Source organism: Vombatus ursinus, unplaced genomic scaffold (assembly GCF_900497805.2).
Source record: "Vombatus ursinus unplaced genomic scaffold, bare-nosed wombat genome assembly UNPS02014793.1, whole genome shotgun sequence".
NCBI lineage: Eukaryota > Metazoa > Chordata > Mammalia > Diprotodontia > Vombatidae > Vombatus > Vombatus ursinus.
Window position 1 is genome coordinate 11,338,297 of NW_020954571.1, and position 17,834 is coordinate 11,356,130.

At 42.1% G+C, this 17,834-nt stretch overlaps 1 protein-coding gene across 4 annotated transcripts in view; it reads right to left on the bottom strand.

Annotated features, from left to right (window-relative positions):
• The window catches only part of ODF2 (outer dense fiber of sperm tails 2), a 30,647-nt gene extending 17,904 nt beyond the window's left edge, over positions 1-12,743 (bottom strand). For 2 of the 4 annotated variants that reach the window (XM_027869511.1, XM_027869510.1), the window contains exons 1-12: positions 12,580-12,663; positions 10,238-10,331; positions 9,221-9,375; positions 8,811-8,936; positions 7,092-7,265; positions 6,025-6,185; positions 5,356-5,485; positions 4,651-4,782; positions 3,009-3,080; positions 2,256-2,327; positions 1,725-1,841; positions 114-299 (exon numbers count right to left, since the gene is read on the bottom strand). In XM_027869511.1, coding sequence (XP_027725312.1) covers positions 114-299; positions 1,725-1,841; positions 2,256-2,327; positions 3,009-3,080; positions 4,651-4,782; positions 5,356-5,485; positions 6,025-6,185; positions 7,092-7,265; positions 8,811-8,936; positions 9,221-9,331 — 1,281 coding nt within the window. In that variant the 5' untranslated portion in view covers positions 9,332-9,375; positions 10,238-10,331; positions 12,580-12,663. Of the gene's footprint in view, positions 1-113; positions 300-1,724; positions 1,842-2,255; positions 2,328-3,008; positions 3,081-4,650; positions 4,783-5,355; positions 5,486-6,024; positions 6,186-7,091; positions 7,266-8,810; positions 8,937-9,220; positions 9,376-10,237; positions 10,332-12,579 lie in introns of all 4 variants that reach the window. The other 2 variants (XM_027869512.1, XM_027869513.1) reach the window with 2 other exon arrangements.
• Positions 12,744-17,834: the final 5,091 nt, after the last annotated feature.

A 17,834-nucleotide genomic window follows, 5' to 3' on the forward strand; every position in this document is an offset into this window, starting at 1 on the left:
GCTTCCTCGCCTGTAAAATGGGCACTATGACTCCCCTCAAAGGGTCGCAGTGAAAAAAGTGCCACTGGTGTAGAGGTGGGTCATCGGGGGTCGTCCCTCCCCAGCTCGGCTACCTTGTCTGCGAGCTGGACGTGCAGCTGTTCAGCATACTCTTCGCTCCGCTCGGCCCTCTCCTGCTGTGCTCGGATGGCTTTCTTCAAGGCCTCTTTGTCCCGGTCTCCTTTCTGCTTGAGGTCCTTCAGCTGCTCCATGATTGCCTCCATCTCAGCCTTATGCTGAGAGCCACTGCGCTCCAAATTCTGGGGATGGGAATGGAGAATGAGGCTTAACGAGCACCAAGGCTCAATGTTCCTGTTCCAGGAACAACTAAGTGCTTCTCATTCCCCAAGAGTTTTACACTTTTCAGTTTCTTTTGGATGCCCAGAATGTTACGAAACACTCTGCGACCACTAGATGGTGGGCAGGGAAGAGGGAAACTCTGAAGGAAGGCTGCTATCATGCATCTTCACGATCCACTGCATTACCTAGTAGCCCTTAAGATGTGATAAATTCCTCTCAAAATTCCCTGTTGTCAGGGAAAACTTGCCCGATTCCTTTTATCCGATATGAATGATAGAACCCAGCATATTCCTCATTCAGCCTGTCCTGTGAGGAAGCTCAGGGCTACACTCAATACTCAACTGCTACCATGAATTTACCTTAGGTGTCTGATACCAAATGTTGTCTGCGTCTTATACTGGGATTCCGCTTTGTTTTCATTTTAATTTGGTTCCTCCATCCACTAAAGTCCTATTCCAATTCCTCATCATGATGTGGAAGGAACCTGGGTTCTCAAAAACTCTGCCAGCAGAGTGTAAGCTTTAGCAGACCATGCCAAGCTGGGAAGGCTTTAAGTGTGGGCCTAGTGTCAGGCTGTACTCAGGGTGTATCAGGACCAACAAAGCTAAGTTTAGAGGTCCATTGCCAAGTTAGCATGCTAATTTTTTTCTGCTACTACAACTTTCAAAGAGCATCTAAGTGATAGAAAGGCTGCAAACTGCATGGGTAGAGGATATACACACTTACGAAACCATAGATCCTTGAATTACTGAAATAAGTTTATTTGAAACTACATGGTGCATATATTTTTTAAAAACTATTTAAAATTTTTAAACTCAAACCTGTTTTAGAAGCAGAAAGGATGTAAGTTAAAAAAAAAAACACATGAACAACAAGTGACGATAAAACACCAAGGGAATGGTCAGGCAAAATTGCTATGGACACAACTGTCCATTTAGTGGTTGCCTCAGATTTCTGAGCAAAGGGAAGCCAGTCAGAGTGCTCTGGATCATAGGAAAATAACAACTTTAGAGCCAGAAGGAACACTGAAGGTCAACAAGAGCAATCCACTTATTTTCAGATGTGGAAATTGAGGTCCAGGGAAAATAAGTGACTTGCCCAAGGTCACGTGAGTTGTGGTCGAATGAAGATTTGAACCCAGGTTCTCTGACACTGGAACATGTATGCTTTGCACTGTACCTTATAAACACAGCATTCCCTGGATACGTAAGAGATGCAACATTCAATCACAGGCCATAAGTGCATTGTAGGGCCATAGCCATGTACACTGACTGTACATTCCTTGGGTTGGTCTTCCTATCTGTCTCTACTAGAGAAGCCTAAACATGCTATCATGAAGAATAGAATTAATTCCATGGAACCTAGAATTCTGAAGGGTTAGTTACCTTGATCTGGATTACAAGACGACTATTCTCTGCTTCTTTAGACCGCAGTTGTGTCTGCAAATGCCCCCGCATGGATTCCATAGTCTTGGAGAGTTCAGATGCTGTCTTAGCTTGAGCCTGCAGAGGGATCATGTCAGAAGAGTTCCTTTCCCTTGGTGGACACACATGTCCCCCACAACTGTGATAACCACAAGCTGCATGCTTGAGTCCTGCCCAGAGGGCTGCTCAAATTTTATGAAACTACCAAAACATATTGACTATGAGAGGATGAGAGTGGGTATCTATGAACCTTCTCTGTATCTTATATGTGGTTTGTTTCCAAGGATAGAGCTAAAGGAAACCCTGAAGAGAATTTTAAATATGAGGAAAATATTAAGAATGTTCATGGAGGGGTTGGGAGTCTAGAGAGGGCAGCAAGGAGGGACAAACAATAACTGAGGATTTGGAATACCAACGTCAGAACAATTTCCTACTTCAAACTCTCTCTACCCAACACGAAAAAAATAAACATGGAGTAGGGAAAGAAACTACCTTCTCACACTGAATTTCTTGTAGTAGCTCTTCCACTTCCTTGTCTTTATCTTGTAGCAATAGTAGCAGGCGCTGGAAGACAACACACATCTCAGTTTCCGTTGGTGAAGGGGTGGGCGTGCAAATTCCAGAGCAGGCTGTTACCTTTGTACTTCTGCCAGCCAGGAAGGAGAGCACTCACATGTGCTAGGCTTGGGACTCATCAGTTAGGCTGACCCAGGCCACACAGTCCAAACCACAACCCACACAGTTGAAATTAATGAGGCACATGCCTTTTGGAGATTGTAGAGCAAATATATTCTGCCTTTTTTTTTTTTTTTTTTTTTTTGGTGAGGCAATCAGGGTTAAGTGACTTGCCCAGGGTCACACAGCTAGTAAGTGTCAAGTGTCCTGAGGCTGGATTTGAACTCAGGTCCTCCTGACTCCAAGGCTGGAGTCACTGTGCCACTACAGCAAATATTCTGAAAAAAATGTGGTTGACTCTAGGAAAGAACCATTGTATTTTTGACCTGCCCAGAAATGGGACCCATGGCAACATTATGTTAAAATTAACCCTTCTAACATTGCCCTAAATGAATCAAGAGTTACTTATATACATTTTGCAAAGCAAATTATGGCTCAGAAAGGTTAAGAAAATCTACATTTTCTAACACAGGCTGCCCAGGACTCTATCTGCATGGACTCAGTGCCCTGAATTCCCCAAGAAAACACTTTTATCATTTGAACAAGATCAAGAAGGTGGCTTCACATTACCGCTTTTTCTGAGTCGGCTTCGGCTAGTCGTTTTAACAGGTTTCCTTGTTGCTCCATCAGCTTTTCTGAATCCTTCAGAGACAATCAAACTATCAAGGCTATCATAAAACCAACCTCCCCCCCACCCGCCTGCCCCACAGCTTCTATTCTCTGAGTGATATTGATCTCAAAGGGAAGGGCCTCATATTATTTTCCTGCCCCCATGTATTCTTTCCCCATGGAAGCTGGAATGCCAGAGAAGGAAAGGGCAAGGTACTTTTTCACTCAAGTTTCTAATGCTCCTGATGAACACAGTGGCTTCCTCTTTTTTCAAGTAAAGCCAGAGGATGACATCAGGTCAAAGAACCAGGTCAAGAATCAGGGAACCAAAAATCTGGATTTTTTCGCTTCCCTATTCTAGTCTCTTTGATTTGAGGCCAAAAGTGGAGGAAAAAAACAATGATTCCCTTTGATATGCTTTAACTAACCAATCAAGAACTTACTTAGCTTACAACACTATCAGATACATGATGAATTTAGAGAAATATGGGGAAACTTGCATGAACTCGGGCAGGGTAAAGAAAGCAGATCTAGAAGAACAAAGCATACAACAACTATAATAATGTAAATAAAAATCCCCCAAAGAAGCTAAACTCAAATTAAATGCCATGACCAATTTTGATCCTGCAGGAGAAATGATGAAACACACTTCCTTCCTCTCATCAGAGAGATAGATACAGGGGCTGAATGCTACAGATGCTGTAAAACACAGTACTATTATTAGTTGGTTTTGCTTAACTGTTTTTCTTTGTTATAATAAAAATTTCTTGGAAGATAGAGAGGGAGTAATACCAGGAAATAACTTTGATATAAAAAAACCAAAAAGGTTATCAAATAAAACTTTAATATGGCTGAAAGGGGGAAAAACTTATTTATTACTTAACTAACTGTTCCCTGAGAATATGTTTTAAGTAATGAAATGATTTAACTACTCATCTCAGTGAGCCCCACTCCCTTCCCCGTTCACAATCAGAAAAGGGCAATGACCATAGAATCACAGAATATGAAGTGAATATGGACCTTGGATCTAGTGTAATCCTCTCATTTTTACAATGAGTAGCAAATTAATTTAAATTATAGCAGCAAATTAATGAACAACAAAGCAATTAAGGTCTAGAGAGCAAAAACGGTTACTGATAGAGATGGGGGTAGGTACTCAGACCATCTAAACTTATAGTTCAAATGCTCTTTCCATTATAGCACACTCAAATATTTTCTAGTCAGCCTCTATTAGATACTGGCTTTGATTCTTTAAAAAACAAAACAATTATAGCTGTCCAACAATGGAATAAAGAGGTCTCAAAGTGCAGTGAGCTCCCTTTTGCTGGAAAGCAAAGACTGAAAGACCCTCTGGGATCTTTTAAAGGAGATTCCTACAAAGGTAGGAGAGCTTAGATTAAATAATACCTAAGGTCTCTTTAAATCCTGAAATTCTATAATTTCCTGTTTTAGAACCTTAGTATGATAGAAGTTATGAAAGCAGAAAGATGGAGAAGTAAGAATCTAATGTTAGAAGCAAGTTGTACATACGGGGCTAGGCTTTCCACAAAAACAAAAGGAAGGTGACAGAGACAGTGGCTCAGGGAAGAAGGCTCAGGACTACCTCTTTAGAATGTTGCTCCTTCAGCAAATCTCTGAGAGTACGATTGGTCTCTTCAAAAGTACTCAACTTCTGGAGGAGAAGTTCCTTTTGCCGGGTCAATGTATTGATGTCAGTGCAAGTCATGTGCTTCTCCTAGAAATTAATCGAATAAGCAATAGGAATTTGTTACTGAATGCCCACTACATGGGTGCCTGGCACTGCCACTCAGTGCTATAGGTGATACAAAGAATTAAAAGATAAGGATCCCCCTACTTTTAAGGAGCATACAGTCTAGCTGGGGAATATATGATACAATCACAACTAATCAAAAGCTAATTAACAAGGCAAGATAATATATGATAACGGTTAAATAAGTGGCACAAGCAATAGTTACATAGGAATTAAAAGAAAATGACTGTGAGTTGGAGTACTAAGGAGGGCTTACAAAGGATATGGGACTTGATCTGGACCTTGAAATATAACCAGGATTCAAATGGACAGAGAGAAAAGGAGAATCCCTTGTGACCTTTCATTTCGTGGACAGCTACAACATGGCTTGATATCCTTTGACCCCTGGTGATCCGTTACTGGCTTTCTCTGGACTCACCGAGAGCCCTGGGGTTCTCTAACTAGTTGGAAGGAATTAGAAGGTACCGACTGCTATCAAAGCATCAAAGTCACCTTCAGAATCAAGAAGAAAGCACCTGCCCCTCCTCTACCACTTACCGATTTCAGTTTCCCGATTGTATCCTTCAGTGCCATTACTTGCTTGGCAGCGGCTGCTCCATCCATCTCTGCTTCCACAAGTTTAGACATGAGACATTCTTTTTCCTGTTGCAAGTGCCTTTTTTGTAGCCTGTAAATACAGTTTGGTGGAGTCATCACCCATCAAGCCTACCTCCAAAACAAAAGGCTTTCTCTCTCTCTCTCTCCAAAGCTCTAAGAGCTTTCCCAATTACAACGGTGCTTTCTAACCTCAAAAATCAGGAATCATTAGACTATCCCTAGGAGATGGGAAAGACTGAGGTCCCAGAAAGGCTAAATTGGTAGGGAGAGAAAGGGGCAGGAAAGGAAATTTAATGACATCTTTTTTCCCTTTTTTATGACTATTTCCTCTCCCCTGGTCATTTCTACTTCCAGAAAAGTACAGTGGGATTGGGGTGAAGGGGCATGGGAAAAGGGAGAAAGGGTGGGTGCACGGGGAACATATTCTGAATGAGCTTAAGCTTTGGAAAAGGTACAAAAGTGAAAGGCCACACAGTGGAAAATATGCTATAATAAGCAACACCAGGTAAGAATGACATTTCTGATAACAAAAAATAAAATCCTACAGATACCTCTATAGTAGGGAGTGAGTATTCAGGTAGGATAAGAAGGGGAGAAAAACTGCTTTACACTGTAAAATCCTTTTCCTCCTTGATACGCTCAATATTTTGTCGAAGCATGGTGTTCTCATGCTCAGTCTCTGCCAGCTCGTGGGCCACCTCTTCTAGTTCTTCCTTCCGCTCCTCTAGGAACCGTTTTGCCATCTGGCGCTCCCCTTTCTGCATCTTTACCTAAAGAAGGGATCACAAGTACAGTCCAAATGGCCAAAGAAGCAAAACGATTTTTCATCCGTGGGACCCCTCTACTCAGAGGTAGGGGAGCATAGGAGGGTTAATAGAGAAGGCAGTGATGAGGAGAGATTAGCAAGGACTTTCTGTAGACTGGAGATGCCAAGGAGTAGGGCTGTCTCTAGGGGGGTACAAAGCCCAAGGCAAATCAAATCATATTGTGTGGAGTGCCCCCCTTAACATTTTTACACAGGTAAAATCTGATCAAAATGAACAACAATGGCAGCCTTCAAGAAGAGGTGGAGGGGAGGAGATGTCACAAAAGGGCAACATGCAACCTGAGTGGTGTGTATGGAGACGGGGAGGGGGACTGTTGCCAGGCAGCCAACTGGGGTGGGGTGGGGTGGGGGTGGGGAGACTGAGGGAGTTACATGCTCATATGTACATCAGTGCATTCAGAAGTATTTTTTTTTAAGCACCAGCTGATGAAGATACTCCTTTCTCCCAATGCTTCCCTGATAGTCTAATGACCTGGTTGCCTCAACAGCACAGGAACCAAATCACCCCCCAAAAGAGATGCAGAACCACAGGCAATCACCCCAATTTGCCATACAACAGAGAGAGTTCTGCTAAGGATTGGGGAGTGGTGGGGGAAAGACTGTCTATGGTTCCCTAGCCATATGTTTATCGTAGAAACCACTTCCCCATACCCATCCTCCCAGTCTGACTGTTTTGGACTATCCTAATCTCTACTAGTTCAGATGACAATATTAATTCTATTCCTAGGACCAAATGTCTGGTGGGTGCCAAGGGGAACAAGGCTGCAGAAACCAGCCCAAGTTCATCTCCTACTTCACATTTACTCTGCCAATTCCCCTTACCACCCATCCTAGCTCACCATAGGCATACCTCTGATTTAAGACAACCAACTGTATTTAGTAAACTGTCCATCTTCTTCTCATAATGGTTTGACTTGCAATGACCAGAAGAATCTTCATCCTCTGTAGAGAGGTCACTTAATCGCATCACTGAAACCAGTTTTTCTGAAGATGGTGGAGATATCTCTACACAATGAGGTGGACTCTGACACAGAGGTGATCAGTAAAGATAACATTACCATCAGGCAAGACTTTAAGTCAAAAAGCTGCACAGCACATTGGAGATGGGGATGGGGTATAGGGTAAACAACCAACTATAGAACAAATACTGTGAGCCTGGAATTCTAGATTCTGTTTGTACCTCCACTGGGCCCGGCCCACCCCCTCCCCCCATCTCCAAACAATTCAGAAAGCACCTAGAACCAATCCCTTTACTCTCTTTGGTTCTCTGTTTCCCGATCTGTAAAATGGGGAAAACAAATCTGGCCCAATTCTCACAGGGATATAGACACACACTGTGAGATAAATCTTTTAACGACACATAAAGTAGTATGAATGACTGGACCAGGTGGTCACAAGGATAAAACCACTAAGCAAGCACACAGAATTTAGGAAATTTTAAGAGCCCCTGGAAATCAACTAGTACAACTTTATTTTACATATGAGGAAACTGAGGCCCAGAGAAGTTAAATTATTTCCCAAGACTTCACAGCTAGTTAGTTACCAGAGTTGGGACTCACACCCAAGTCTCCTGACTGCCCAGCCAGTCAGTGTTCATTATATCATATACTGTATGTATAAGAGACTAAAAAGCAGCTAATCTAACTTGCTTGTTGATATGACCCTGAACTCACACAAAAAGGGAAATTCGTTTTAATGTTTGCATGTCTCCTAAAAAGGTCACTAAATTTAGGACATGGTATTTTACACACATTGATCAATTCACTGTTTCATTTTATTCCCCAGAATTCTTTTTTTTCTCTCTCTCAGAAGTAACATAACCCTGTTATTAGGGAGAAACTGGCTTCCTACAGCAGGGGAATTAAAAATATAGCACATATGATTACAAAGTAATGAGATTGATCTTTTACTAATCAGAGCAGAGCATGTACATCTAAATCAGTTCTATCTCCTTGAATGTAGTCATATTGGGAAGGAATTTATTTTAATGAGGCTAGCATTGCTCAAAAAAATTTTGGAAATTCCTCTTTGAAAACTGCTTTCAGAGAACATGGCGTACTCACTTCAGTGCCTCAATGGGAGCAAACTTTATACTTTAAGAGTCTATTTGGTTTTTTTAGAAATAGCCAAGAGTCATTTGGAATTAAGGCTGTTGACTAACTCCAATACGATACTATGCCCTTTCGAATCAAAAACTAGTTGTGGCTATAATATAATGGGTTGAATTTTTCTAGCCTTGTTCACAGTCTGCTTCTGAAGGTCATCACCAAAGAGCAGTTCAGAAAATATGTTCTGAGAATTGAAACATCATTGGAGTAAGTGTCTATAAGTTCTCATTTGCTTAAATAAAATCATCAATCTCATTTATAATACTTTATAAACTAGAAGACCTATGCAGAATTTCTCATGGGAAAATAAACCATGTGATTCCTGCTTAAATCCACTGCAAAGGAGAGATCCCTGGGATCGCCTAAACTCAAAGTTTTTCAAGTAAATTCAAACCAAGTTTGTTCAAATAGTATCAGTTTGGGAGCACAATGAAGCCTACAGGAAAATGGAATGCTAATACCTCCCATTTGCAGCCTAGGTGCCGGACAGATGCTTTGCCAGGGGGCATCCAAGGGACTTTAGTTTTCACTCGAACACTCCGCCGGACGTTCACCGTGTCTCCTCTCATGCCACGTTTATGTGACTTCTGTTAAACATGAACATACACACACAAATATATGCAATGGATATAATCATGCGATAATACAGGTAGCAACCCAAGCCACACACTTATTGTGGTACTTTGCTGAGAAATAACCTTCCATGAAGATGCTGCTGGTTGACTTCTAGATGAAGGTAACTTTCTTTTCCTGACCATTTGGAGTAAAGATTAAGTCAAAACAAAGCAAGAGACCTGGGTGATGTCTAGGCCCTGGTGCTGGCCCTGGTCCGCAGCCTTCATTCACCACGCCCCAATTGGCATGCTCCTACCTGGCTCTTGGCCGGTGTTGCTTTCGGGATCTTTTTTATGTGAACGTGGACAGGAGTGTTCTCATCCACGTGAACATGTAAAGGGGGAGTTGAAGAGCGGTTCTTCATCATTCTCTTCTGGCGGGCAGGGGAGGACAACACAATAAAAGGTTGATCTGCGGATAAGTAAACTGGGCATGAAAAAGAGATCTCGCTGCTTTGGGGGTCTGCTGAAAGCTTAGCCACTGGGCCCATAGCACAGCTACCACCTACATGCACATGCATCCATGTAGACCACACTCAAGTGTCATGAACCAAGATTTGAGTTCCCATGCAGTAGGTGACTAAGTTCACTTCAGATGAGTCCCATTGTAGACAAAGTAAGGGCTGGTTCAGTAGACAGAAGTGTCTGCAACTATCACCATTTTCTTCTGGCTACAGCAGTATTCAGGCCCCAGCATCTTTGCATTTGACTTTCCACTTTACCTATGATCTAAAAAACTCTGTAGCATGTCAAAATAGGAGGTCTAATTTGAATTCTACATCATAATTTAAAACATCCATGCTAATTAGCAGTGGTTTAGAGACCCTAGGCCTAAAAGTTTTGGCCAAGGTCCAGAAGAAGTAAGCTAGCAGGCAAATAAAAACTTTTGAAAATGCAAAGTATGTCCCCCATAATACTAGTACTGTAATTCCTGAGGCTATTAATCTTCTTTAAGTGAATCAGGTTTCTGGCACTAGTTAAAGATGAGAAGGTCTGCATGAATTTTGCAGAAAGATGAAAATACTATTGTTTGATTTTTTTGATAATATGTTTACAAGGCTGACCAAAAGCAATCTGGAATTAGCTTTTAAGCACAGCTTAAGTATCATTCTTGGCACCAAAAAAAATCACCACATGCAAAGCAAGGTCAAGCTAAAACAGACATATGAATAGGATTTTAAAGGGTGCTTTACCAACTATCAAAGGCTTACAAGCTCCACTAATGCAAAAGCTGCCAATAAGTTGAAGCCCTTGCCCCCTGTCCCCTCACATACCGTAACTGTTATGTTGGGAGCTCCACAAGGTGTTCGTAAGACCTTTTTCTGTGTCACAGTCGTTATGCCGCTTTTCCCGCAAGGTGGAAACCTGCTTATGGGCACAAGAATTAAATTACAAATTCCATTTTTGTTCTCCTACAATTACTCACATGACATTGATTGGGTGACTACTATTCCTCAACTTGGAAAACTAATTTTATTAACTACAAGCGACAAAACACACATTACACATAAGAAGTAAATATGATGCCAATTTGAGGGGGCCAACATCAGCATTTCTGGCGCTTCATTACTTTTACCATGGCCTTGCTCTGCAAAGCAGTTGTAATTCCACTTCAAACAAAATCAACACTGAGCCGTGTAACAGATAGGAAGGAATGCAGTAGCAGTTAACTAGAGTAGTATGTGAAAGATGAATATAGTCAAGAGCAATGTATTCTAAATCTTCTTTGTGATAAAAAAACAGATTACCAGACTTAATCTTGTAAAGCTGAATGTTATTTAGTGTGTAAACTGAGTCCATTAGATTTTAGAGGTTTGGGAGAAGATCTTGGGAGTGAGGAGAAATAATTTTAGTCAAGAATTTCTACTTTATGTCTTCTTAAGTACTTAAAGCAAAACACTGGGGTTTTTTTAGCCAACCATGTTCTATGCACAAGACTTATCAAATGCAGGACTTTTCTGTCACAAGATTTTAAAAACATAAATTTCAACAAAGCAATAAGAGTTTTATAATGTATTTAATTTTTTCACATGAAAGGATTCTGGGGTAGAAAGGGGCTTGAAAAGACTGCTTTGCCCATCTCTGGAAGAGGCCATCACTGCTTTTAGATAGATTCAAATCTAACATATTCCTGACAGATTCAATTTAATAAACATTTATTAAGCACTCACCATATGCAAGGTATTATATTAGGCCCTAAGCATGGACTGGACTGTTGGATTAATCAACAAATTTTTATTAACTATCTAGTATCAACTGAGAGATATCCAATTTAACATCCCAACCAGTATACCTGAGGGATAGCCAATTTAAGAACATCCCAACCAGTATTAGCATACTTAGTTTCCCCACAAATAAAATTTCGGTTCCCCTAGTATTTGTGGAATTGAAGCAAATCAAAGGACCTTACTCTTTTAGCTTTCCCCTCAAAGTACCTTTGCCTCACCTTTCACTCTTTACTCCTCTGGGATCATCCCATCCCTGAAAGAATATACTGAGACCTTAACTCCTAGGATAATATATCATAGCTACTAAGTATTTAGAAATATTAAGTCTGGCAAGGTGGTTTAGATTTGAATTTGTGTATTTTTAAATTCTGGGGACAAAAAGTTCACAACACAAAAATGAGAAAGTCAAAAAGAGGAAACTGAAAGTCCAGTCTGTGGTTCCCTTAATTTCTTTTGAAGATGAATGATATCACATTGGTCATCATTAAATCTTATCACATTGCTCATAATTTAAAAAACCAGAACTGCATACCAGATGATAAAGCATTGCCAGGCTTCAGCCCCATTTAACAGAGGTGAGATGACAAAAGCTAAGTAGATTTAGACAAGCCTGGGTTGGCAAGGAGACAGAATGTCATGGGACACAAATCAGAAGGGTCTCTCCGTCCGGGGGGAGGAGGCTTGGTGGCAGCAGCCTAAAGGACCCACTTTGCCCACTGAAAAAAGATACACCAAGTAACTGGGAATGCCCAAGCAGGATGGGACAGGGAGTGCATTAATGCTCTTCCTCAAACCTCGGTGTGGGCATTCCCCTGCCAAGGGTTAAAGCCACAACTGCAAGAACGGAGAGGGACCCAGGGGAGGCAGAAATAGAAAAAAGGCCTCCGGGGGACATGGGGAGGAAGGGGGGGGTCCCTGGAGCGTGGGGGAAGACTGCCTCCCTTCATTCACGGGATCCGCTTGTCAGGGGCCGCCCCACCCCCACAGCCCTCACCCGGGAGAGGTCCGGCTCAGGGACCGCCGGAGGCCTAGGGAGAACAGGGAGCAGGTACGGGCGGGCGCTCGCCCCAGCCGTGCCCGAGGGGACCGGGCATCCCCGATTGCCTGGTGGGTCAGGAGATCCAGAAAGCATGAGTAGGCAGAGCCAGTGCCATCCGGAACTGTTCTTGGAGAGATCATCGGATGGAATAAATGCCCGGATGGGGGGTAAGCCCCAAGGTTAGTAACTCTTCCTCCCCCTCGGCGGGGGTTCTGAAGTGTGACGTCCCCCGAGAGAGGGGGGATCCACAGGGCGGGGCTGGCCCAGGGCAGACCTTCGAACGCGGCGGGGGGGAGACTTCGGGGGCCATCCGGAGCACGGTTCCCCCCTCCCAGCCCTCTCCTCTCACCAGGAACGGCACGGCTGTGCCCAGAAACGCCTCCTTATGAAGTCGTTGAAATCGGTGGCCAGGGTAGCGCCATGGAGACGCCGGGGCAGATGCAATCCACCTCCCCCAGCTACTCCTCCCTTCTTCCGCCTCCTTTTCCGACACCCGGTCGGCAGCTCGCCCATTGGCCAGTTCAAACCCCACCTGGAGCCCCTCCGGCTTCGCCATTTAACCACGGCCCCTGGCGTCACAGAGACGCCCCGCCCCCTCCCCGCCCACTTCCTGCACGGAGCGGGGCTGTCGCCGTGGAAACGAAGGGGAGAGGAGATGGGAGGGAGGAATGGGAGGGGAAGGGGAGGGGAGAAGGGAAGGGGGAGGGGGAAGAAGAGAAAAGGGAGAGGAAAGGAGAGAGAGGGGAAAGGAAATGGGGAAACAAGGGAAAGGGAGAGAAGAAGGGAGGAAAAGGAAAGGGAAGAAGGAAATGGATAGGAGAAGTAGGGGAAAGAGTCTTAGGGAGAGAAAAGGGAAGGGAAATGGGAGAGGAGAGGTGGAGGAAGGGGAAGGAGGGAGGAGGTAGAGAGGAGAGTAAAAGAAAGAAGGAAAGTGGGGGAGGAGGGACAGAAAGGGAGGGAAGGGAAGAAAAGGAAGCAGCTGGGGAGGGGAACAGGAAGACAAAAAGAGAACTTGAAATTTGAGGAGAAAGAAGAGAAGTGGGAAGAAGGAGGGGAAGGAAACAAATGGAAAACTCAGGGAAATAAGGGGAATGCAGGACAGAGAGAGGGAGGGGTAGCGCAGCTGAGCCAGAGACTGATGTTTAGAATCTGGTTGGGGGTATGTTGTTCAGATTTGGACCAGGAGAACATAAACTGCACCATAAAGGGCCAGGTTGGGGCCGCTCTCCCGGCCTCATCTCTTCCCCTTCAAGTTACCAAATACTTTTCTCCCTCATTTTAGGATCATTTAGGATCATGGAAGGGACATTAGAGATCATCTAATCCAACTTTTTCATTTTACAGAAGGAAAAATCAAGACAAAGAGGGGTTGAAGAACTTGGCTAAGGCTGCATGTGGCAGAGTCGGAATTTGAATCCAGATCTTCCACTCTCCACACCAAGTTCTTTGCTCTTTACACTAATCCTCTTTGAGAACTCAGAGGTCACTTCTAACTCTAGAACTCTATTATGAATTAACTCCTTGTCACAGTAAATACTGTAGGTATGTCACAAAGGAGAAAATTCAGTATAACCTAATTTGGTGACCACCGTTCAGTGGAGGAATGTGCCAAATGAGTTTCAAATGGCAGCATCATACCATGGAGTTTCCATTCCTGTCAATCAACTGAAACAGCTCTCTCCAAGGTCATGAGTGGGAAGCCTTCTCAGATCCCCAGATCCTATTAACCTTTTTTTTCAGTCCTGAAACTCCTTGACCTCTGCTACTTATGACACTGTTGACCACACCCTTCTAGTGGATATTCTCACCTGGTTCTTCTCTCTTATGGACCTTTTGAGACTCCCCCTGGCTCCTTTATCTCTGCCTGACTAATGTATGTGTTTCTTGTTTCTAATCTGGGTCTTCTCCTAATATATGCTCTTCTTTGAATAGCCTAATTCCTACCACTTTAATCTCTATGCAGATGACTCACAAACTTGTATCTCCAGCTTTTTACTCTTTTCTGAACTCCAAATCTGCATCTCCAACTGCCCTAGTGTTCATCTTCCCTGAGACATCTCCCCAGGCACTCAAATTTACACGCGCAAAACTGAAACACAACACTCTCCTGGTTCTCCTACATCTCTAATATTGCGCCCTCTTTGTCTCCATTTCTGATTGCTCTTCCTGACCATTCAGTTTTTGTGGTTGTTCCCCAAGACCCTGTCCTCAGATCATTTTCCTTCTCAGCAATGTCTCTCCTTGGAATCACATGTACTTGTTCAGTTTTAACTACCATGTCCAAGCATCTCATCATGCATTCCATACTCTTTTATCTTCAGTCTTTCTTTGTTTCTTGAGTTCCAGTTACTCAAGTCTCCAACAACCCAATGGATATCTCCACTCGGATGTCCTGTTTACATTCTTAAACTCAACATGTCCAGAACCTTTTTCCTAAAACTTCTTCTTCTGACTTTCCTTTTTCTGTCAATGGCACCACCATTTTCTCCAGTCACCTAGGAACAAAACCTTAGTATTATCTTTGCTTGTTCCCTCTCCCTCACCCCCCACATTTAATAAAGTTACCATCTAACTCTTGTCTAGATTACCTTTGAAACATCTCTCACATTGTGTCCCCTTCTTACTATTCCCATAGTCAGCACTGTCATTCAGATCTTCATTACTACCACTCACTTGATCTATGGTGATAGCTTCCTAACCAAGTATCTTTTCCTTCAGTCTCTTTCCCTTTCTAACCTTTCCTTCAATGCCACTTCCAGAAAAATTATCCTTAAGTATAGATTTGATCATTTTACTCAGTACAACATTCTTTAATGCCTTCCTATTGCTTCTTGTCAGAATCAATGCACAACCATTTATTAACAGCACCTTCTATATGAGGCTTTCTACCTCCCTAATTTTGCGGCCTTAATTTTATAGCTAATCCCCACCTTATATTCTGTACTCTAATCAAACTATTACTTGCCATTTCTATAGAAATGACACATTTTCACACCACCTCACTTTTTTTCCTTGAATACATCCCCACTTCCATCCACCTGCTGAAATCTTACCCATCTTTTTACACCCAGCTCAAATGCTGAGGCCTGCCTGAAGCTTTCACTGATTTTCCAGTTACAAAAGGACCAGCTTTTCTTATACGTTGCATAGATAGCACTTCATTTTTATTTCCAAGATGCAGAGGGGCATAAAGGAAAGAACCCTGGACTCAAGGATCAGGTGATCTGGGTTTTAGTCCTAATATAGCATGTGCTGATAATATACTGATAATAAAAATGACTCACACTTGTATTTAAGGTTTACAAAATATTTTCCTCACAACCTCTAGGAAGTAGTTTAGTGACCCCAGGCAAGTCATTTAACCACTTTAAGCATCAGTTTCCCCAGCTGTAAAATGGGGATATATAATGCTTATGTTACTTACCATTCAGGATTGTCCTGAGGAGATCCTTTTGTAAACCTTAAATAATTATATAAATGTAAGCTAGTATCATTACTTCTTTTATGCACTTCTTTAATTCTATTTTCTATTATAATTACTTGCTTGTACTGTTGTACAGGTCTGCTATGAGATTGTAAATTCCATGAGGAGCACGTGTTTATATCTTTTTACATCTACTATGGCACTAAATATGCTGCTCTGAAAGTAGTAGGTGCTAAGTTTGTTGAATGAGAGAGGAGGGATGAGGATATCCCTAGTTTAATTAATTTGAAGTTACAATACAATTTTGTCAGTTTTTCAGTCGTGTCCAGCTCTTCATGACTCCATTTGGGGTTTTCTTGGCAAAGATACTGGAGTGGTTTGCCATTTCCTTCTCCAGCTCATTTTACAGATGAGGAAACTGAGGCCAACATGGTTAAGTTACTTGCCCAGGTCACACAGCTAGCTTGAACTCAGGAAAATGAGTCTTTCTGACTCCAGGCTCAGCACTCTATGCATTCTAGCGCCACCTAGCTGCCTGACAATACAATAAGAAAGGTTGTTTTTTAATGACATTTTACATCCAAAAGATTATTGTCCTTCTCTAAGGTGATCTCCAATGAGATCTTACGTGTATGCCCATGAGGCTGTCATTTTAAAAAGATTCTTAGGAAATGGACTTCAGAGACATGCATGAAAGGTGGTTTTTCCATGGGCTGATGCAAAATGAAATGTACTGTGTACAAAATAACAGCATTATTGTGGGATGATCAGGTATGAATGACTTGGCTATTCTCAGCAATACAACGATCCGGGACAGTTCTGAAGGACTTAGGATGAAAAATGCTATCCGTCCCCAGAGAAAAAACTGATGGTGTCTGAATACAGATTGAAGCATACTTTTTTTTTTTTAAACTTTATTTTTCTTGATTTTTTTGTCTGTGTTTTCTTTCACAACATGACTATTATGGATATGTTTTGCATGACTACACATGTATAACCTATATCAAACTGCTTGCCTTCTTCATGGGGGGGTTGGGGAGGGAAGAAGAGAGAGAATTTGGAACTCAAAGTTTAAAAAAAAATGTTAAGGATTGTTTTGACATATTACTGGGGAAAAATAAAAAGAAAATACCTAAAGAAAACAAGAAAAGAAAGGCAGTCTCATGACCTTAGAATCATACCTCCATTTTTGACACCAATGATATAGACCAATCTGATATATCCACCTTTTTCATCAGACTTTTCTGGGAATGACATGGCAGTTTGCCCAAATCAAATCCACTCTCGGAGGAAAAAGATTTGCCCTCTCTTGGGGCATTCAAAAGAATATAATATAGGTCCCAAAGGAACTTCTGAAATTATTTCAGGCAATGGCAGCATCTTGGAGATGAGTTATTATAAGTGTATTATTCACCCAAGAGGAGCATTTTGAAGGGCATAGCATTCCCTTGGATATGTAACTTCTGGTGGTATGGTGGTTTTATTTTTTATTTAAGATAGTAAAAATGCAGTTTAACATCCTTGTTTTCATAGTCAACATTAAAGTCATTAAATGCAGAGACTCCTGGTTAGCTTTCTTTTTTTTTTGAGGAGGTGATAGAGTTTTGTGTTTTTCTGTATCACTAGCATCTTGAATTAGTACCTGGAACATATGCATAAGTACTAATATTTGTTGAATAGAATTGAATATTTATAGTCATGTCTGTATCTTATAACCCAGTCATAGTTAGTTATACTTAATTGAACCAAGGGTAGGGAAGGTAAAAAGAAGCTGTGATTCAGATAATTCCCAATAAAGGATAATTCAAAATTTATTTCCTTTTAGAATAAGTTAAAGAACATAGTACTGATTTATGGTCATTGTAACTTTCTCTTTTCCTAGGGTATCCTGGCAAGCATGTTGTAATGGATAGACTGAGTATTAGACTTGAAATAAGGAAGAGCTGTTTCAAATCCTGTCTCTGACACAATGACCCTGGGGAAATCATTTACCTTCTGTGGGAGACTCAGTTTCTTCATTTGTAAAATGTGGGGTTTGGACAAAATGGCCTCTAAGGTCCCTTCCAGCTCTAACTCTGTGATTCCCTCTTATCCTTTGCATGTCAGCAGGTTTGCAGGGCCACAGGGTTGGGAGGAATTTCCCGATAATATACTAAGTACAAAAGGAGCCAGCCTTGTTC